The sequence below is a fragment of the Heterodontus francisci genome, chromosome 30 (genome assembly GCF_036365525.1).
Source record: "Heterodontus francisci isolate sHetFra1 chromosome 30, sHetFra1.hap1, whole genome shotgun sequence".
Taxonomy (NCBI): Eukaryota; Metazoa; Chordata; class Chondrichthyes; order Heterodontiformes; family Heterodontidae; genus Heterodontus; species Heterodontus francisci.
In genome coordinates, this window is record NC_090400.1 from 61,326,993 (window position 1) to 61,349,974 (window position 22,982).

Consider the following 22,982-nt stretch of genomic DNA (forward strand, 5'->3'; position numbering starts at 1 on the left):
CAACACCAGGTCCAGTATGGCCCCTTCCCGAGTTGGACTATTCACTCAGGTGGTCTTATTTTGAAGCTTGTGTTGGATCACCTGAGTAGACTTCAGTCACTGACACCTTTGACGGGACTAGTTCACAAATTGAAACCCAAACCGCTGGATCTAAGGCTTGAGCAGGTCCAACCCTCAGCTTTATAAAAGTTTCAAATGAACTTTGCAATTTTTAATGTTTACAGTTCAATTTAATACAGTTACAGCTTTTAAATGAGTAGAATTATGTTAACCTACTTAGACTTTTAGTTTTTGTATGGAGGTTTAATGCAGAGGAGTGTTGTTACCTCTAGACTTGACTATTCCAACACACTCCTGGCTGGTCTATCAAATGCTATTCTCCGTAAGCTTGAGGTCATCCAAAACTCTGTTGCCCCATGTCCAAACTTGCACCAATCCCTGTTCCCCTATCACAGAATCACAGAATAATACAGTGCAGAAGAGGCCCTTCGGCCCATCGAGTCTGCACCGATGCATTATAACACCTGACCTGTCTACCTAATCCCACTTGCCAGCACTTGGCTCATAGCCTTGGATGTTATGACGTGCCAAGTGCTCATCCAGGTACTTTTTAAAGGATGTGAGGCAACCCGCCTCTGCCACCCTCCCAGGCAGGGCATTCCAGACCGACACCACCTCTGGGTAAAAATGTTCTTCCTCAAATCCCCCTTAAACCTCCCGCCCCTCACCTTAAACTTGTGACCCCTTGTAACTGACCCTTCAACTAAGGGGAACAGCTGTTCCCTATCCACCCTGTCCATGCCCCTCATAATCTTGTACACCTCGATCAGGTCACCCCTCAGTCTTCTCTGCTCCAGTGAAAACAACCCAAGCCTATCCAACCTCTCTTCATAGCTTAAATGTTCCATCCCAGGCAACATCCTGGTGAATCGCCTCTGCACTCCCTCCAATGCAATCACATCCTTCTTTTAATGTGGCGACCAGAATTGCAGACAGTACTCCAGCTGTGGCCTTACCAAAGTTCTATACAACTCCAACATGACCTCCCTGCTTTTGTAATCTATGCCTCGATTGATAAAGGCAAGTGTCCCATATGCCTTTTTCACCACCCTATTAACCTGCCCTTCTGCCTTCAGAGATCTATGGACAAACACATCAAGGTCCCTTTGCCGCTCGGAACTTCCCAGTGTCAGGCCATTCATTGAATACTTCCGTGTCACATTACTCTGTCCAAAGTCATACTTTTCAGCATTAAATTCCATCTGCTACTTTTCTGCCCATTTGACCATCCTGTCTATATCTTCCTGGAACCTAAGACACTCCACCTCACTGTTAACTGTTAACCACTCGGCCAATCCAGTTTGCACTGGAGTGCTGACTTGGGTTGCATTAGAGTGTTAAAGTGGAAGTTTGGTGACTGAGGATAATTAAGTGTTAAATTTATCTTGCGTCTAGTCTGTCTTTTATTTAGTAGATTAACTTAACAGTTGCGGTTTGGGTTGGAGAAGGTGAGTTTTTTGACCAGCTTTAAACAGAGTTCACTCAGGCTCTGCTTGCAGCTGCATCTTGTTAATTAGAGAATTGGCTTAAGCCAGTTTTCAGGGGCTAGAGTCAGTCAGTATAAAAGTGGGCCATCTTATCGTGCTGACTTTGTTTGCATTGGAGTGCTGACTTGGGTTGCATTAGAGTGTTAAAGTGGAAGTTTGGTGACTGAGGAAGTTCGGTGAGGAGGGAGCGAGGAGCTCCTTTCATTTCCTACCTGGCTTCAGAGTGAGGGGAGCCGAGAGTTTCCAAAGAGCACAGCTGACTGGTGAGTAAGTCCTGGTGGGTATTTTTCAAAGTGGATTGAATTGTAAGTCATTGTTTTAGCAAGACTTAGTTGTTTTTTTGGGGTTTTTAAAATTATAATCTTAAGTTTTAACTTTAAAGGGTTTAGTCATGGCAGGAGAGCTTGAAGGCATGGTTTGCTCCTCTTGCTGCATGTGGGAATCCGGGAACATTTCCAGTCCCCGGGGCCAGCATGTGTGCAGGGAGTGTGTCCAGCTGCAGCTGCTGGAAGCTTGGGTTTCAGAGCTGGAACTGCGGCTGGAAACACTGTGGAGCATCCGCGAGTCTGAGAGCATTGTGGATGGCACGTATAGAGAGGTGGTCACACCGCAGCTGAAGGGACTTGAGGAAGGAAGGGAATGGGTGACCACCAGGCAGTCCAAGAGAATCAGGAAGGTAGTTCAGGAGTCCCCTGGGGTCCCGCTTGCAAATCGGTATTCCATTTTGGAGGCTGATGAGGCTGGTTGCTCCAGGGAGTGCGGACAGAGCCAAGCTTCTGGCACCACAAGCAGCCTGTCTGCACAGGAAGGGGGAAAGAGAGGAAGAGCAATAGTAATAGGGGATTCTATAGTCAGGGGAACAGATAGGCGCTACTGTGGCCATCAACATGACTCCAGGATGGTGTGTTGCCTCCCTGGTGCCAGGGTCCAGGATGTCACTGAACAGCTGCAGGGCATCCTGAAGGGGGAGGGTGATGAGGCAGAGGTCATGGTACATGTTGGTACCAATGACATAGGTAGAAAGAGGGATGAGGTTCAAGAATTCAGGGAGTTAGGCAGTAGACTAAAAAGCAGGACCTCTCGGGTTGTAATCTCTGGATTACTCCCAGTGCCACGTGCTAGCGAGTATAGAAATAGGAGAATAGCACAGATGAATGTGTGACTTAAGAGTTGGTGCAGGAGGGAGGGTTTTAGATTCCTGGACCACTGGGACGGTTTCTGGGGAAGGTGGGACCTGTACAAGCGGGACGGTCTACATCTGAACCAGTGGGGGACTAACATCCTTGCTGGTGGGTTTGCTAGTGCTGTTGGGAGGAGTTTAAACTTATTTGGCAGGGGGAAGGGGATGCAGACTCCTAGCAGAATAGGGACACAGCTAAGCACAGGAAAGCAAACAAGTCAGAGGGAATACAGCGGAAGTAAGCTTCAAGAGAGTAAGACCAGGATGGATGGCCTCTACTTTAATGCCAGGCGTATTTCAGGTAAAATGGATGAGTTAAGGGCAATGATTGACACGTGGAATTGTGATATAGTAGCCATCACGGAGACATGGTTGAGGGAGGGGCAGGATTGGCAGCTCAATATCCCGGGTTATAGAGTCTTCAGGCGAGACAGAGGAGGGGGTAAAAGAGGAGGGGGCATTGCAATATTAGTTAAGGAGTCAGTTACTGTAGTAAGGAGAGATGATTTCTTGGAGGGGGAATCAAATGAAGCTTTATGGGTAGAGTTTAGGAATAAACTAGGTGTTAGGTGTTGCTATGTGTTTATTATAGACCCCCAGATAGTTAGCGGTAAATTGAGGAGCAAATATGTGCGCAATTTGCAGAGGTGTGTAAAAATAATAGGGTAATTATATTAGGTGATTTCTACTTTCCCAACATTAATTGGGATAGGCATCGTGTGAAGGGCTTAGATGGAGTGGAGTTCTTAAAATGTCTACAGGAGAACTTTTTAGCTCAATATGCAGAGGATCCAACAAGGGAGGGTGCAGTGCTGGACGTAATTCTGGGGAATGAAGCCGGACAGGTGGTTGATGTGTTGGTGGGGGGGCATTTTGGTGATAGCGACCACAACATGGTACAATTTAGCTTGTTATGGAGCAAGAAATAGACAAGTTGCAAAAAAAGGTTTTGGATTGTGGGAGAGCGAATTTTAGTAAAATAAGGCAGGATCTGGCCAAGGTAGACTGGAAAGAGTTACTTGTCGGGAAATCTACAGAAGAGCAGTGGGGGGGTATTCAAAAAGGAAATGGGGAGGGTTTGGGCGCAACATATTCCCTCTTGGGTAATAGGTAGGAGCAACAAGCCCAGAGAACCATGGATGACCAGAAACATTCAGGGTACAATGAGAAGGAAAAGAGAGGCTTTTAGCAAATACAACGAGAGCAAATCAATGGAAGCATTAATGGAGTACAGAAAGTGTAGGATGGAGCTTAAGAAAGGAATTAGGACAGCAAAGAGGGGATATGAGAAAGCTTTAGCTGGTGAAAGTAGGGAAAATCCGAAGATATTCTCTAAGTATATCAATGGGAAGAGGATAACCAGGGAAAGAGTAGGACCCATTAGGGACCAAGGGGGAAATTTGTGGGTGGAGCCAGAGGACATTGGTAGGGTGTTGAACGAATACTTCACCCAAGAGAATAAGGATGTAGCTATGGAACTTGGAGAGAGAGACTGTGAGGTTCTTGAGCAAATTGTCATAGGGAGTGACAAGGTATTGGAGGTTTTGGAAGGCTTAAAAGTGGAAAAATCTCCAGGTCCGGACGATTTGTGTCCTAGGATGCTGTGGGAGGTGAGGGTGGAGAGTGCAGGGGCTCTGACCCTAATTTTTAATTCCTCTCTGGCCACGGGGGAGGTGCCAGAGGACTGGAGAACAGCTAATATGGTCCTACTATTTAAGAAAGGTTGTAGAGATAAGCCAGGGAACTATAGACCAGTGAGTCTCACGTCAGTGGTAGGGAAATTATTGGAGAAAATTCTGAGGGAGAGAATCTGTCACCACTTGGAGAGGCAAAATTTGATTAGGAATAGTCAGCATGGCTTTGTCAGAGGGAGGTCATGCCTAACAAATTTGATTGAATTTTTTGAGCATGTGACCAGGTGTGTAGATGAGGGTAGTGCAGTTGATGTAGTTTACATGGATTTCAGCAATGCCTTTGACAAGGTCCCACATGGGAGACTTATCAAGAAAGCAAATCACCCCTGGTGCTCTCTGACTTATTGTTTCCTGGTCAAGCGACATCTTGATTTTAAAATTCTCATCTTTGTTTTCAAATCCTTCCAAGGCCTCACCACTGCCTATCTCTGTAATCTCCTCCAATCTAATTCTGGCCTCTTGAGCATCCCTGATTTTAATCGCTTCACCATTGGTGGCCACACCTTCAGTTACCTGGACACCCACCTCTGGAATACCCTCCCTATGCCTCTCCACCTCACTTTCCTGCTTTAATACACTCCTTAAAACCTGTCTCTTTAACCAAGCTTTTGGTCATCTGACCTAATATCTCTTTCCGTGGCTCGGTGTCATATTTTGTTTTATGATGTTTCTTTAAAGAGCTTTGGGACTTCTTGTCACATTAAAGGCACTATATGAATGTAAGTTGTTGTTGGAATGAGGAGAGGAAATATAGACTAAATGGTACATTTCAAAGAGGGTGCAGGAACAGAAACATCTGTGGGTGTAATTACACAAATCTTTGGAGGTGGCTGGATAAGGTGAGAAGGCTGTTTTTAAAAAAAATAAGCAAAAAGCGTATGGGATCTTTGGCTTTATTAATAGAGGGATAGAATACAAAAGCAAGGACGTTATACTAAATCTTTATAAATCATTGGTTCGGCCCCAGCTGGAGTATTGTGTTCAATTCTGGACACTGTACTTCAGAAAGGATGTTGTAGCAGTTAGCAGAGCTGCAGAGGAGATTTACTAGAATGGTACCAAGGATGCGGCATTTCAGTTACATGGACAAAATGGAGAAGCTGGGATTATTCGCCTTAGAGCAGAGGAGGTTAAGGAGAGATTCAAAATCAAGAAGGATTTTGATAGAGTAAATCATAGAGTGGTTACAGCACAGAAGGAAGCCATTCGGCCCATCGAGTCTACGCTGGCTCTCTTCAAGAGCAAGTTCCACTCCCCTGCCCGTTCCCCGTAACCCTGCAAAATTTTTAGTTTCAGGTGCTTATCTAATTCCTTTTGAAGACCACAATTGAATCTGCCTCCACCACACTCTCGGGCAGTGTATGTGTATTCTAGCTCCTAACCACTTGCTGCATTAAAAAAAATGTTTTCTCGTTACTTTTGGTTCTTTTGCCAATCACTTTCAATCGGTGTCCTCTGGTTCTCGGCCCCTCTGCCAAAGGCAACAGTTTCTCTCTACCTACTCTGTCTAGACCTCTCATGATTTTGAACACCTCTATCAAATCTCCTCTCAACCTTCTGTTCTCTAAGGAGAGCAACCCCAGCTTCTCCATTCTATCTATGTAACTGAATCCCCTCTTTCTCGCAAATCGTTCCTGCACTCTCCCTGAAGCATTCACATCCTTCCTAAGTTGTGGTGCCCACAATTGGACACAATACCTCAGTTACGGCCGAACCAGTGTTTGATAAAGGTTCATCATAACTTCCCTGCTTTTGTACTCTATGTTTAAGTTTATAAAGCCCAGAATTCCGTATGCTTTTTTAACCACTCTCCCAACCTGCCCTGCCACCTTCAACGATTTGTGCACATATGCCCCCAGTCCCTTTGTTCCTGCACCCCTTTATAATTGTACCCTTGATTTTATTTTGCGCCTCTGCGTTCTTCCTACCAAAATATATCACTTCGCATTTCACTGTCTTAAATTTCATCCGCCATGTGTCCGCACATCCAACCAGCCTGTCTATGTCTTCTTGAAGTCTATCACTATCCTCCTCAGTTCCAAGTTTTGCTTCTAAATTTTGTGACATCTGCAAATTTTGAAATTGTGCCCTTTAGACCCATGTCTGTGTCATCAATATAGATCAAGAAAAATATTGGTCCTAGTACTGACCCCTGGGGAGCACCACTCTACACCTTCCTCTCGTCTGTAAAACAACCATTTACTACTACTCTCTCTTTCCTATCAATGAGACAACTTTGTATCTCTGCTGCCACTTTCCCTCTTATACCATGGGCTTCAACTTTGCTGACCAGCCTATTATGTGGCACTTTATCTAACACCATTTGGAAGTCCATATTACGCTCATCAACCCTCTCTTTTACATCATCAGAAAACTCAATCAAGTTAGTACGGTGAAGCTGTTTCCAGTGGCAGGAGGTCAGTAACCAGGGGACACAGATTTATGGTGATTGACAAACCTGCAAATTGTTACACTCTGAAATGCATTGCTTGAACTTGAGCGTTGGAAGCTAATTCAGTCGTAGCTTTTAAAAGGGAATTGAATAAATACTTGAAGCAGAAGCATTTGCAGGGGATTGGAACTAATTGGGTAGCTCCTTCAAAGAATCGGCACAGGAATGATGGGCTGAATGGCCTCATTCTGTGCTGTATCATTCTATGAATCTATGAATAACTGCTGTCTGTTTTAAAATGTAACTGTTGGATCTCATTGGCCCCTGCTAACCACATGACTGAGTATAGCCCATGGCTATCATCACATAGTTAACAGAAAGGAATGTTGCATTCAGACATACAAAAAAAGTTTAGTCCATAGATTTATGTAATGTAGACATTGTGGATGCAAAATAGCAAACATCAGAGGTAAAAAAGCACCATTTATTATATGAAACTGTGTCTCCCCAGAGGCTGCAATTTGGAAACAGGAGTGAAATGGATTTGGGGCAGTTGAATGTTTAGAGGCCAGTCTCTGGTGTTGCAGCTGATACTATAAGTTGTAAAATACCTCCTAATAAATTTTCTATGATCTCTATTGTGGCTATCTGGTCACAGTAGGGCTTCGAGAACTCTTAGCTCAGCTCCATTGGAAGTAGAATCATGGATCTCAACTGCTTTCAGTGTTTAGTGTACCCACATAATTAGGAGTAAACATTCACCCACATGTCCAATTCTCTGTCTCTACTGGAACTATAATAGTGACAGTAGACCACTGACCAGGAAGGGCTTCATGAGCCACGTGTGACTCTGATTTCATAGCTTGAGGCTTTTGTTGAATAAACAGCATCCTGATGTGTTCTATACCATTGACATTTTATAATTTCCTTTTTAAAGAAAAGCTAAATTGAGTGACGTTTTGCTTCTTCTTTCTCTCCATTTAAAAAGTTGCAAAATTTCTCATTCCTGTATTTATAGCTCTTTGTGCTTTCTCACATAGGCGTCTTGAGTTCTAATGAATGACGTCTTTTAAAGTTTAAACAAGAACCTGTTTTACTTAAATGACATTACCGAAAATTGAAGACATCTCAGAAAGGCCACACCTACTGACGTCAAACTCATTTAGGTAATAAAACCCAATGTCACCAGGGGCTGTCCTTGCATGGGAACTATCTGTCCCTCAGAACAATAACACAGAAGGATGTTGTCATGGAAACTCAGGGCATCTGACTAAACGAACAGAGAGATAAGTAGTAAAGGCAGTTGCACAATGAAATGGAGAAAAAAGTGAATAATGCAACGCTGTTAGCTGCTGCTGTTTAGTTCCCTGTCGAGGCCTTTCACTTCTTTTTTTTAATGTATCCATTTTTTAAAATGTATCACTTTTATTTCTTTGTGATGCTGGGAGCAGCACAGTATAGGAAGCTGCAACTACTGAGAATAGTAATAGCAAACCTACCCTTGACTCTAAACAGGAACTAAAACTGAAGAAAAGAAGAACCCTTGAGCCAAACCAGCTAACCCCTTGAACTAAACAGGTAATAGCATCAAGAGGGGCTTTAATTTCCTCTGATACATCACTGGTTAATAGGTTTGCATTTACTTTCTTTACATTCAGTATCAGCACAGTTTATTTTTAAATGGAGGAATTTTATGCATGCAGCTTAACTGGTGCAGTACCATAGAAAATGAAACCCTCAGGAGTTTTGGCTCAGTCTTTCACCTCAGCAGATAGCCTGAATCGAAATTTGAGTTAACCTCATGCACTTGACTTGGCAGGTAATAACCCAGCCAATGTATCATTAGGAGTTTTTCTGTTTGAGTAGGTGGGATGACTTTGGTTGCAAACCAACTATAAGGAGCTTGGTAAAATGTGTACATTCCTCTTCCACGCTATTGTGCAGAATGGTGCTTACCAGCTGACGCTGTCATCTAATTCCCTTGATAATGCTCAGTTTCAGGACCATCATTGTGTTCCATATCTCGTTCCAGTTGCACATTTCCTGTGGATGCTCAGACCATGTTCCATATGTGGTCTCTGATCTATTTCTCCAACTTTGCAGCTTAACCTTGTTTTAAGGCTTCATTAATGTGAGCAGGATCACTGAGGTCACAGACAGTTTGGAATAAGGCAAGCAGAACTTTCAGTTCCATCAGCAAGCAGATCACCTGAGCAAACTCTTGAGTGTTCACATTGATCCATACTCTGTCAAGAACAGATGGGACTCTGATATTTTTTAGTCCAAGGTTTATGAGATTTGTCAGCTGAGGATTCATGTCAAATATTGGTTTTAGTGAGAAACAAAACTTAAGCCAGTCAGGGTGCTTTTTCTCGATCCTGCACAGTTCTCCCAATTCCATTGTGATTGTGACTTGGAATTTTGGAAAGAAAAAAATCTACCAGTAATTTTAAGATGCCATGAATAACTGAAGAGATTTGAAACAAATTAAAATTAATGAAGAGGGCTTACGAGGAGCAGAAGAATCAAGCCTTTTCCGCCATTCAGTGAGATTATGGCTGATCTGTGACCTAACTCCATATATCTGCTTTTGCCCCATATCCCTTAATACCTTTGGATAACAAAAATCCCTATCCCTATGAGCCCTTATTTGCACAGCAAAGCTAGAATACTTAATGAGTACTTTGTATCACTATTTACTAAGGAAGAGGATGCTGACAAAATATCAGTGGAAGTGGAGATGATATAGGTGATGGATGGGGTGAAAAATAATAGGAAGGATGTCCTGGAAAGGCTGTCTTTTTTTTTTAAAGAGAGGATAAGTCGCCTGTCCTTGCATCCCAGGTTGCTGAAGGAAGCGGGAGTGGAGATAGGGAAAGGGCTTGCCATAATCTTCCAATCTTCTCTGGAAGTGGTTAGCACCGCAGCCTCACAACTCCAGCGACCCGGGTTCAATTCTGGGTACTGCCTGTGTGGAGTTTGCAAGTTCTCCCTGTGTCTGCATGGGTTTTCTCCAGGTGCTCCGCTTTCCTCCCACAGCCAAAAGACTTGCAGGTTGGTAGGTAAATTGGCCATTATAAATTGCCCCTAGTATAGGTAGGTGGTAGGGAAATATAGGGACAGGTGGGGATGTGCTAGGAATATGGGATTAGTGTAGGATTAGTATAAATGGGTGGTTGATGGTCGGCACAGACTCGGTGGGCCGAAGGGCCTGTTTCAGTGCTGTATCTCTAAATAAATAAAAAATAAATTTTAAAAAATAAATACTGGAGAGGTACCAGAAGTACGGCGCAGTAGTTAGCACCGCAGCCTCACAGCTCCAGCGACCCGGGTTCGGTTCTGGGTACTGCCTGTGCGGAGTTTGCAAGTTCTCTCTGTGACCGCGTGGGTTTCCGCCGGGTGCTCCCGTTTCCTCCCATCGCCAAAGACTTGCAGGTTGATAGATAGATTGGCCATTGTAAATTGCCTCTAGTGTCGGTAGGTGGTAGGAGAATGGTGGGGATGTGGTAGGGAATATGGGATTAATGTAGGATTAGTATAAATGGGTGGTTGTTGGTCGGCACAGACTCGGTGGGCTGAAGGGTCTGTTTCAGTGCTGTATCTTTCTATGATACTCTCTCTATGACTAAGTTTGGAGAGTGACGAATGTGACACCCTTATTCAAGATAGGGTATAAGGACAGTCCTAGCAACTATAGTTTAATATCAGTGGTGGGTAAGGTTTTGAAAACCATAATCAGGGAAAAAATCAACAGGCACTCGGAAAGGTTTGAGTTAATTAAGGATAGCCAGCACAGATTTGTAAAATGCAGATTGTGCTTGACTAATCTAATTGAAGTTTTTGGTGAAGTAACAGAGAAGGTTGATGAAGGGAATGCAATGGATGTTGTCTGTATGGATTTTAAGAAAGTGTTTAATAAGTTACCATATGAAAGGCTGGTTAACAAAATTGAGGCTCATAGAATCGGAGGGTCACTGACAGCTTGGATAAAAATTGGTTTAAGGTCAGAAAGCAGTGAGTCATGGTAAATGGTTATTTTTCAGACTGGAGGATGGTAGATAGTGGTGTTCCCCAAGGGTCAGTTCGAGGACCACTGCTTTCTTGATATAAATACATGACTTGGATATTGGAATACAGAGTAAAATTTCAAAATTTGCTGATACTGAACTTTGAGGTATGGCAAACAGTGAGGATGATACAAGTTGATTGCAACAAGACATAGGCTAGCAGAATGGGCAGGCAAGTGTCAGATGGAATTTAATACAGAGAAGTGTGAGGTGATCCAGTTTGGGCAGAAGGGGATAGAGTGGCACAGTTCTAAAGAGTGTACAGGGACTGGGCGTAGATCCTTGAAGGTGGCAGAACGTATTGAGAGAATAGTTAACAAAGCATATGGGGTCTTGGGCTTCATAAATAGAGGTATTGCGTACAAAAGCAGGGAAGCTATGCTGAATCTTTATAAAGCTCTGGTTAGGCCACAAGAAGAGTATTGTTTCCAGTTCTGGTCACCACACTTCAGGAAGGATGTGAGGCTCCTTAAGAGGGTGCAGAGGAGATTTACCAGAGTGTTTCCAGGGGATTTTAGCTACAAGGGTTAGGTTGGAGAATCTGGAGTTGTTCTCCTTGGAGCAAAGGAGATTGAGAGGAGATTTGATTGTGGTGTACAAGGTAATAGGTTTAGACAAGGTAGATAAAGCAAAGCTGTTCCCATTAGCTGATCATACAAGAGATAAGGGACACAGATTTAAGGTTTTGTCAAGAGATGTAGGGGGGGTGCGAGGGAGAACTTTTTATGCAATGAGTGGTAATGACCTGGAACAAGCTGCCTATGAGGGTGGTGAAAGCAGAGATGATGAATGATTTCTAAAGGAAATTGGATGGGCACTTGATGGAAATAAACTTGCAGGACTACAGGGATAGTGAGGGGGAATGGGACTGATTGGATTACTCGACAGAGAGCCGGCATGGACTCGGATGTACTGAATGGCCTCCTTCTGTGTCGTTAGGACTCTGACTATGGGAATCTCAGTTTTAAAATTAACAATTGATCTGGCATCAATTGCCATTTGCAGAAGAGAATAGCAAATTTCTACTGTCCTTTGCATGAAGTTGTTTCCAAATTTCGCTCCTGAAAGATCTGGCTTTAATTTTTAGACTCCTCGTCCTGGACTCCCCAACTATTGGAAATAGTTTCTCCCAATCTACCCTATTGTTCCTCTTAATATCTTGAAGACTTTGATCAAATAAGCCCTTCAGCTTCAAATTCCAGGGAATACAACCCTAGTTCGTGTAATTTCTGCTCATCATCTAACCGTTAGAGTCCAGTTATCATTCTAGTAAAGCTATTCTGCACTTCCCCCACCAAGTCCAGTAGATCCTTCCGAAGGCCCAGAACTGTTCACAATACTTCAGATGTGATGGAACCAGGGTTTTGTATACCTGAAGTATGACATCTACCTGCTTGTATTCTATTCATCTCGATATAAAGGCCAACATTCCATTAGCCTTTTTGATTATTTTCTGTACCTGTTCATGACATTTTAATGATCTATGTACCTGGACCTAAAGCTTGAGGAGAATGAGAAAATAAGTAAAAATGTTAAGAGCAGGATAAGGAAAGCCAAGAGGGATTGTGAGAAAAATGTTCAAAAAATTAAAAGGAGTAGTGAAGTACTTTACAAACACATCATAAAGAGAATTGTTAAAAGCCAAATGTGACATGAGAGGAGAGGATTATTAATTTGTAGATGAATGATCAAAATATGGGAGAGGTATTTAGTAAATGCTTCATATCAGCCTTTACTAAAGAGAAGGATATTGGAGACGAGGTAAATCCTGAAGTGGTTGCAAGTGAGATGAGCAATATAATAACAGATAAGAGAAAAATTTTGAATAAATTCGATAGACAAAGTACTAGGGCCCAGACTGGGACAGGAGTGGAGAGTGGTTAATGTTGTCCCATTTTTTTAAAAAAGAGAGGCAGAGCTGATCCAAGTAATCACAGGCCTGTTAGTTTAATATCAGGAATAGGGAAGAATTTAGAGTCTGTAATTAAAGATGAATTTACCAGGTATAAAGATTAATAGAAAATAGCTAGAAATATCCAACAAGGATTTTAAAAAGGATATTTTTGCTTGGCAAACTTCATAAAATTCGTTGGTGAGTTAACAGACGTCGTGGATGGGGGAATGCAGTGGATGCACTGTACATGGATCTGAAAAATTGGGGAGTTTTCATTGAAATTACAGAACAATATCTCAGAAATGTTTAAAATGATAAAAGGATGGTCAGGGGAGATAGAAGCAGACTATTTCCAGTCATTGAGGGGACTCGAACAAGGAGCCATAGGTACAGTTAAATGTAAGAGATTTAGAAGACAGGGCAGGAAAAACATTTTACAGAGAGTTGTGGGGCTGTGGAGTTCATTTCCGGTGTTGATGGTTGAATCACAAGCTATGCCAATATTCAAGAATTGATTTGAGAGGTGGATAAAGGAAAAGAGTTTGAAGGGATATTGGAACAGGGTGGATAAATATGATTCGGACAATTTACTCACATTGGAGTGACAACATGACCTGTTTCCTGTTGTGACTTGTGTGTCTGTGCAAGCTCTTTGCTAGAGCAATCCAAAAATTAATTCCACTGTTGTCCTTTCTCCCCATAGTTCTATATCTTCCTTTGCTTCAAATCTTTATCTTGTAGGGAGCTATAAAAGATAGTTAATGAGATATGGAAAGTAAACTCAAAACAATGCTTTGATACACCAACACAGCAAGACTTGAGTGCAAAAGTCAGGACTGTGAAGGGCAAGTTGAGGATAAGCTTTGGGAGGATTTTTTTTTTAAACAGAGAGTGGTCAGCAGTTTAGATTTCTCTCTCCTCTGTCCCCTACTGTCACGTGCTTCTCTTTTTTTTCTGCTCCCTATCTTTCTCTCCCTGCCCCCTACACACTCACTCACTCTCTCACTCTCTCTGTCCCCCTCTATCTTTCTCTCTTTGCTTTGTTTTATACTGGTGTGAAAAAATCCCCATGATTTCTATACAGTTATTTGAAATAAAAAGCAAGCATTACGGTTTCAGAATTAGTGCTGTATGTAGTCAGCATTTTGCAGGAGTCTGAGTGAACCTATGTCAGCACCCTCCTGACTAGAAAAAGCATGCACAAATGACTTAATGTCTGTGCCCCTGGCCTAAGGTCAAGCCTGAGATTCTGGTTTTGTGGTCACAGATCATGCTAATGTCAAGTGGCTGACAAGCAGTATGATAATAGGTGGTTAAAATTAGAGAAAGGAGGAAGTTGATGCTATTGTGGAAATGCTTTTCAGTTTCCTTTTTGCGACTTAAACCTTCTTCCAGAGTTACTGCTCAATCATTTTACTGTTCCTCTCGCTTGACGTAGATGGCACGTAGCATCTTTACTGGTGCGTGCATTTGGACCAACTTGTGACCATCCCTGTGGCTCCTGATGCTTTCCCCAGCCCAATCTCAGCTGTCCCCCTGGTAGCCTCAATCCTGTTTGACACGTTTCTCATGAGCCTTTTGGCATTTGACCAACAATGTGGTTTCTCCACTTCCCCCGCCCCCCCCCGGCTTAATGTTCTGGTTTCCTCCCCAAAACACTAGGTAATAGCGGCTGACTGCAAGAGGGTTACAGTGCTAAAGTACTTCCTGGAAGCTCTGTGCGGCCAAGAAGAACCTCTGTTGGCATTCAAGGGTGGAAAGTATGTGTCAATGGCACCCATCCCAGACAGCCTGGGAAAGGAAGATGGAAGCCAGCAGGGAAAACAACTGGAGGATCAGGTATAGTACACAAGAGGATTTTTTTTCGTTCCATTTCCTGAAATTCCACTGCTGCTACGAGATCCATATGCTGTTTTCTATTTCACTTTTTAATGGATGATTTAATGGAGCTAACCTCGGAAAGGTCAAGGTTCAGGAGTAGGATAAAGTTTATAGCTGTGGCACTGATTTCACAGGGGGCCTCGCTTGGAGCACTGATACAGGAAGAGACAAACTCATTGGTTTGTGTGGAAAATTGAACAGCAGCCCACATCCTGATATGATTAGGGATTTTGCTGGTGTTCTTGCTTTTTCATATGCTCCCTTAAAGCTGCACTATCCCCAGTCCTTTGTTCAGTAAATTCTCTTCTCCTTCAGAACCAATTCATCACGTGGATGCATGAACATATCAACATACGAATTAGGAGCAGGAATAGGCCACTCGGCCCATTGAGCCTGCTCCGCCATTCATTAAGTTCATGGCTGAACTGATTACTCCACATTTCCACCTACCTCTGATAACCTTTCACCCCCTTTTTTCTCAAGAATCTATCTACCTCAGCCTTAAAAATATTCAAAGACTCTACTTCCGCTGCCTTTTAAGGAAGAGAATTCCAAAGAGTTACGACCCTCTGAGAGAAAAAATTCTCCTCCTCTCTGTCTTAAATGGGCGACCCCTTATTTTTAAACAGTGACCCCTAGTTCTAGATTCTCCCACAAGAAGATACATCCTTTCCACATCCACCCTGTCAAGACCCCTCAGGATCTTATATGTTTCAATCAAGTCACCACTTACTCTTCTAAATTCCAGTGGATACAAGCCTAACCTGTCCAATCGTTCCTCGTAAGACAGCCCACCCATTCCAGATATTATTCCAGTAAACCACCCCTGTACTGCCTCCAACGCATTTACATCCTTCAATAAATAAGGAGACCAGTACTGTACAGAGTACTCCAGATGTGGTCTCACCAATGCCCTGTATAGCTGAAGCATAACCTCCCTGCTTTTGTATTCAATTCCCCTCGCAATAAATGATAACATTCTATTAGCTTTCCTAATTATGTGCTGTCCCTGCATACTAACCTTTTGTGATTCATGTACTAGGACACCCAGATCCCTCTGCATCTCAAAGCTCTGCAATCTCTCATCATTTAGATAATATGCTTTTTTATTCCTGCCAAAATGGACAAATTCGTACTTTCCCACATTATAGTCCATTTGCCAGGTCTTTGACAACTCACTTATCCTATCTATATCCCTTTGTAGCCTCTTTATGTCTTCTTCACAAGTTACTTTCCTACCTCTCTTTGTGCCATCAGAAAATTTAGCAACCATACCTTCGGTCCCTTCATCTAAGTCATTTATATGAATTGTAAAAAGTTGAGGCCCCAGCACAGATCCCTGTGGCACACCACCCGCTACATGTTGCCAACCATAAAATGACCCATTTATGCCTACTCTCTGTTTCCTGTTCTATCTTCTAATCTTCTATCCATGCCAATATGTTACCCCCTACACCATGAGCTTTTATTTTCTGCAATAACCTTTGATGTGGCACCTTATTAAATGCCTTCTGGAAACCTATGTACAGTACATCCATTGGTTCCCCTTTATCCACAGCACATGTTACTTCTTCAAAGAAGTCCAATAAATTGATTAAACATGATTTCCCTTTCACAAAACCATGTTGACTCTGCCTGATTACCTTGAATTTTTCTAAATGCCTTGCTATAACGTCTTTGAGCTTGTGCGTCCGTCAGATAGATCAATGAGGAGCTGAATCAAATGCTTTCTGTCATGGCCCTGTTTATTAATGGACTGAATAGTCTACATAAACAAATTCCTGACGGCCTTTGTGTTTTTCCTTTTTGATGATATCTCCGGTTGATGGGCTGCCATGTTGGTTATCAATGCCTGTCTGCACTGCAGTAACTAAGGACTGAAACCAGTACCCACCTTCTCTTGCCCTTCCCACTCCCACCCTATAGATAAAAGTTCTTACATGGTGATCAAATATATGATAATTGGATATGGTAATTTGAGGGAACATAGGAACAGGAGGACGCCTTTCAGCCCATCGAACCTGTTCCACCATTCATTTCGATCATGACTGATCCGTACCTTAACCACATTTACCCACCTTTGTTCCATATCCCCTGATAGCTTTACCAAACATAAATCTATCAATCTCAGTATTGAAAGCTCCAATTGCCTTCCCCAGCATCCACAGCCTTCCTTACATCCAACTGCTGATTCCTGTATTTTACCACTGTGGATTCAGCAATGTTTAACAGCTGGTGAGCTCAACAGAAGCCCAAGTGTATTAGAAAATCAGTTCCAATCTCATTACAGACAAGGTGCCTGCTCCATAACTCTGTGGTTGTACATTTGTGTGCTACCTCTGTTAATCTCTCCAACCTGCCAGTTGACTATAATGGGCTGAGACCAACCAACTCTACCTCACCACCACCTCTCTTGACCCCTCCACTGTCTATAAATTGTCAGACTGCTGGCTCCATAGTATTGGATGAGCAGAAAATTCTTCCAAGTATTGGGAAGACCAAAACCTTGACTTGGTCCCCACCAATCCATTCCTCTCCCTGGCAACTGTCTGAGGCTGAACCAGTGTTCACAACCTTGGTATTATATTGGACCCTGCGATGAGCTTCCAACCACAGATCCATGCCATCACTAAGACCACCTATTGCACCTGTCAGGCGTGGAAGTGCTTGGGCGTGTGCATGTGTTCTGGATTTGGGTGTTGGGGGTGTGGTTGTGGGAGTGTGCGCATTGGGGCAGGATGTTTACACGTGTCGGGGGCGTGGCAGTGGGTGTGCGAGCGTGAGGGGCTGGGGGTGTTGGTGTGTGCATGTGTGCCGGGCAGAGTGTGCGTGCGCACGTGCTGGGGCAGGGTGTGTGCGCGCGCCTGTTGGGGGCATGTGTCATGCGGGGGGGAGGTGTGGCGGGGTGGGTGGTGGGCGTGTGTGTCAGTGTGTGACCATAGGAGCTGGTCATTAAGATCCTTTGTGGTTGAGTAGCTTGCCGGCTCTTACCATCTGGTCTCACTTGAAGAATGGCTGTCTGGGAAATGTATCAAGAGGCTGACAGGTGCCTCTAAAACTGCCCCAGTAAGAGTCACCATTTAAAGATAAAATGAGGAGGATACTAGTTCTAAAAGTTTGATGACTAGTTGGCAAAGAGAAGTCTGGAAAGTACCACATTACCAAGGGAACATTCTTTTGTTTAGTGAATGTTGCCAACAAATACTTAGCATCTGATTCAAGTCCTGAGAGGATTTTGCAATTAAAACAATATATTAACAGAACTAAGGTAAGATGGCACAATTTGTATTTGGCAGAAAGGCACAGTGACACTATCTGATCTTTTCCACAATCCGGTTTGCTTGGTTATTGGCTCACAGATCTACAGTACAACAGGTCTTAAAGCTACTCTCAGAAAGGCAAGGATCTCCATGTGCTGCCAGAAAATGATGCAAGGAGCCAACATTTCTCAACTTTTTGGAGATGTCACTGTAGGAAATAAAACCCATTTATTCTAAATCTTTCAGCTCTTTTTTATTTTAAAACAGTGACAGCTGGTCCTCTCTAAAGACTGAGCGCATCTACTCAGGGCAGCTACACTAAATCTTTAGCACATCCTATTGGAGTATCACACAGGCACTCAAAAGTTTTCTCAGGTACCTATTTCACCTATCTTGTAGGGATGAGACTTATAGTCTGCCTCACCTTGCCAATTTTTATTTAATTTTCTTTCTCCCTAAAGTGCTGACTCTCGCTGAGGTACTGGTTTCACAGGCACCGCTGACCATTCTTGTGTGAGCCTTGATTGTAAATCTTGGTACGCTATTTAACTGCGAAGGACATCACAACTGCCTGATCCTGTCCTCACCTGGCATCTGCTTTTCATGGGCTGCCAGCAGTGGTCTGTGGATAGCAGTCAGGGGTGGGCATCCTTGCCTGGGGATCTGAGAGCACTTATCACACTGCTGCCACCACCCTAGCTCACTCAGCAATGGAACCTAGGACCCTTTTAGTATGTTCAGTTCCACACTGTGTAATACATTACCAACTCAGCAAGTTTTTCACTTTAATCCTTGCCTCATCTTTCCAGTTCATTTTACTGTTACGGAGGCTTACCTCAATATAGTGTTCTTGAGCAGATGGAAGATGGTGGCTTCTGTCACTAAGTTGCTGTCTGTGTAGCTGGCAGAAGGTACCAATGCTGACTGGTTCTCTTCTCCCTCCACTCTAAACAAAACATCTGATGGGTATCAGTGTTCCAAGGTAATGAGCCAGATGCCAGTGTTAACAGGGGATATACATGGCTGGTGGAATTGGCACTGTACTGCATTGTTGCTCAGAAGCTGTCAATGCTGCACATGTCCATAACCCATCTGATGTGAAACTTGCAGAGAAAACTCAATGCTCTGAGCCTGCTGGTACCTCTCCAGCCAAGGGTTTATACCATCTGAATCCAATATCAACAGTGCATAAATGTGGCCTTGGGCAGACACCAGCAAGTCTGCTGTTCAGTTATTTAAGTTCAAACTCCTTTCATTACCACAATGTCTTAATAGTGGAATACTCCAGTAAACCCTCAAACCTAAATCACTAATGACAAATGCTTTAAATTCTATCCAGTAATGAACCTTGATTAAAATTATAGTGATCAGAGCTTTAAATGTCCCGATTATCTAACTTCTGTTTTATTGCTAAATTACATTGCTTCTCTCCCCCTGCACAGCTTTCTGTGGACTGCTGATTTGATGAGGTCATGCATTGTGCCTCATTCTGCTGCTTGTCAGCTCCTTACATTACCTGGACAGCATACAGCACACTACTATGGAGCACTTCAGACTGGGCAGTGCAGCTTAATGTATAGACTCTGGTTTTTGATCCTTAACGTTGGGTTTTAATGTGGGATTTCTTAGCAGTGAGAATTTTCTACCGTTTATTTTTGAAATGTTACCACTTCCTCACGATTGCTGACGTCACAGAAATGTTAGCATATGATCTTGGTACTGAACAGTGCCGACTAGGAAGGTCCCAGCTTCAAACCCTGCTATGTGCTGACCTAGCTGATGTCAAGGAGCAGCAGTAGAGACATGAAAATTTGCCTAAGCACTCCTGAGAGCAAAATCAGCCTAAGTTACCACTCCTGATTGCTATCATTTCCCCTTGCTGAGTAGTGTTTGAGTTGTTGGCTGAAGACTCCGTCCCATGACCAAGCAGATTGTCAGTACTTATTGTCTAGGCTTCACACCTGCAGAAGAGCGACTTGAGATGAGAAGAACACCCAAGCCTGTGAAATTGTACGCTGGCCTGAGTCACCATCTACAAATAAGGAGAAAGCTGGGGGTAGAAACTAGTATGCAGAGTCTTGGGTTTGCATTGTATTTTATACAAAAACCTTTGAATTTTTTTTCCTTACTGCTGGTTAGTGGCCTTTATGAATACAGCATTTGCCATAAACACTATCGATTCCTAGCAGTACAGTTAATATTGCACCAGTTGTTTCTCTCAAATTAATGTGCTGTGGCACAGAGTAAGACCCAGAACTTTGCTTCCCTGGCCAGAGTAGTGCCCAGAGACACTATCTGCACAGCAAATTCCCTTAGTGAATCATTGATAATTGTGCAGTGGTGTGAAGGATTAAAAAAAAACAGTTTTTCTACTTATGAAATGAAAGATGTGATGATCTAGTCCTGACTTTTCGCACAGGCAATCTGTGTTGCACAAAGTCAGGTGGGGTACTTGGACGCAGTTCCTCAAGGCTGTGGTGCCAACCAGTAGTGGGGTGACAGTGGAACAGATGTGATCTCCTTCCCTTGTGAAGGCAGTGATTGCCATTTGTGTCATTGGTTACCCAGTCGTGCAGCTTTGCCTCTCTGACCAGAGGTACATTATGATGGCGCAGAGCCATGTTCTGAAGTCTGCCTAAAGCATGGTAGAGAACTGATGGAAGTTATCCAGCAGGCAAGGCGTGTTCAAATATCAGTCATCATTAGGATTTGGATTTGGAAATCTGCTAGGTTTGGAGTTTACTAGAGCTACCAGACTGCCTTGGTAATCCATGTTTATCTAGATTTCTGGCAGCTTCTATTCTTATCAAGGCATTATTAATCAGTGAGGCATGAATATGACATGGCTTGTGTCTGTGTTCCTGAGCTTTTGTTTAATGTATGGGGCTGAATATTGAAGATGGCAGCGCCTTGCTGTATCTTGTTAGTAGCAGTCTCATTTTTCACTGTTCCTCACTTCAGTTCTGTTGCCAACCATTTGTGCGCAGGAAGAAGATGTCATCATTGAAGAATACGAGGGACAAAGCTCTGAGCCTGAAGGCAGCGGAGGGGAAGATGATATAAAGGAATTGAGGGCAAAAAAGCAAGCACTGACTAAAAGATTTGCCGAGCAGCAGCGCAGGCAGGAAAAGATCCAGGTACCCAAGGCTCTTCATTGGGGAAAAAAAACTTTCCATCTTTTTTTTCTTTCATTTCTGTCAGCCTTGAACAGGAGCCAGAAGCATCTGTCTAGCCATATGCTTCAAACTCTTGTGCTATGCAGGGCTGGTTATAAAATAGGCAAACCAAAGACCCTTTTGGGAAAATGCACATGTGTGCCCTCGAGGCTTTGGCTTTGGTCCTGAACAGACTCGAGTTATTTTTCCAAACCCAGCTTAACCTTTTGAAAGTAAGATAAATGTTTTAAAATGTTAATATCAACAGCTTCAGATGCTTTCTCCTAGATTTATCCATTCAGAAAAAACATGTTTTCAGACAGCTTCTCCCAACGATTCATTTATTAAAGTTAGTTACATGTTTTTTCATTTCTAACTCCTTGCTCAGGATCCAGCGTCTCGTATTAAAATCATTAAAATCAATCACTGACTTTGTTAACCTGTGCACCAGCTAGAACTGATTTCTTATTTATGAAAGGATTAGTTCCAGCTTTAGTTCCATTAACTCTTTAGATGCTGAAATTTCAGTCCCATCACATTACAACCAAACTCTGCTACATTTCCTTTATTTAATTCATTACGGACAGATCTTAACGACAAGACCATGGTCCCGAGAGGTCTCAGGTAAGAGTGCTAGGGTGGTGGCAGTGGGGGCAGATAGAGTTCCTTAGAGAAAAGAAACAAAAGACTTGCATTTATATAGTGCCTTCACAACCTTATTACATCCCAACACGCTTTACAACCAATGAAGTACTTTTGAAGTGTAGTCACTGATGAACTGTAGGGAACATGGCAGCCAGTTTGCACAAAGCAAACTCCCACAAACATTGTGTTTTTGTGCTTACCCAGTGTGTTACCTTGACAGCAGGAACCACTCAGATTCAGGTTATTCAGACACACATGCTTTTGAGTCCTGATTATGCAATCTCAATAGGACAATTTATAAGCATTACTACTTTATCTAGAATCTGACTTTCATATGGGGTGTGGTTATTGACTAAGGAAACCCACAAAATAAGTGTAACTAGAAGAGTTGCTACTTCACACTTTGGAATTAAATTTCAGAATCAATTGTTGCCAGTACATTGAATGAGAACTCTGTCAAAACCATCAAAAAGGAAATGTACATATTCCTTGTTTAAAAGGGGACTAGAGGAATATGTGCAGCCTGACCATGGCCAGTTGTGGGAGGGTTCAGGTGAGAGGAAATTTAGGAAGTTTGAGAAAGTGCAAGGTAGTAATAAGGGTAGTGATGACCAGGAAGGGACAGAGCGGAGCAACATGAGTGCACCATCCAATAGGGTCAGAGCAGGGAAAAATGATAAAAAGACAGAATTAAGGGCTCTTCATCTGAACGCACATAGTATTCGAAACAAGATAGGTGAATTGATGGCACAGACAGAAATAAATGGGTATGATATGATAACCTTGGTTGCAAGGTGACCAAGGCTGGGAACTGAATATTCAAGGGTATTTGATAATTCAAAAGGATAAGAAGAAAGGAAAAGGAGGTGGAGTAGCTCTGTTAATAAAGGATGAGATCAGTACAGTCGTGAGAAATGATCTTGACTTGGAAGATCAAGATGTAGAATCAGTTTGGGTGGAGATAAGAAATAGCAAGGAAAGAAAATCACTGGTGGGAGTAGTTTATAGGCACTCTAGCTGTAGCTACAGGGTAGGACAGAGTATAAATCAAGAAATAATGGGGGCTTGTAAGAAAGGTACTTAATTTAATCGTGGATGATTTTAATCATCTTATAGATTGGACAAATCAAATTGGCAATGGTAGACTTGAGGATGAGTTCATAGAGTGTATTCGGGACAGTTTCTTAGAAGAATACATTGTGGAACCAACCAGGGAGCAGGCTATTTTAGACTTGGTAATATGTAATGAGACAGAATTGATTAATGA

General features: G+C 42.9%; 1 protein-coding gene across 1 annotated transcript in view; it reads left to right on the top strand.

Moving 5' to 3' along the window:
- smg6 (SMG6 nonsense mediated mRNA decay factor) overlaps positions 1-22,982 on the top strand; it is a 451,841-nt gene that overhangs the window by 294,286 nt on the left and 134,573 nt on the right. Inside the window, 2 exon segments of the mRNA XM_068010820.1 lie at positions 14,437-14,613; positions 20,903-21,052. Of these exon segments, the coding sequence (XP_067866921.1) occupies positions 14,437-14,613; positions 20,903-21,052 (327 nt within the window).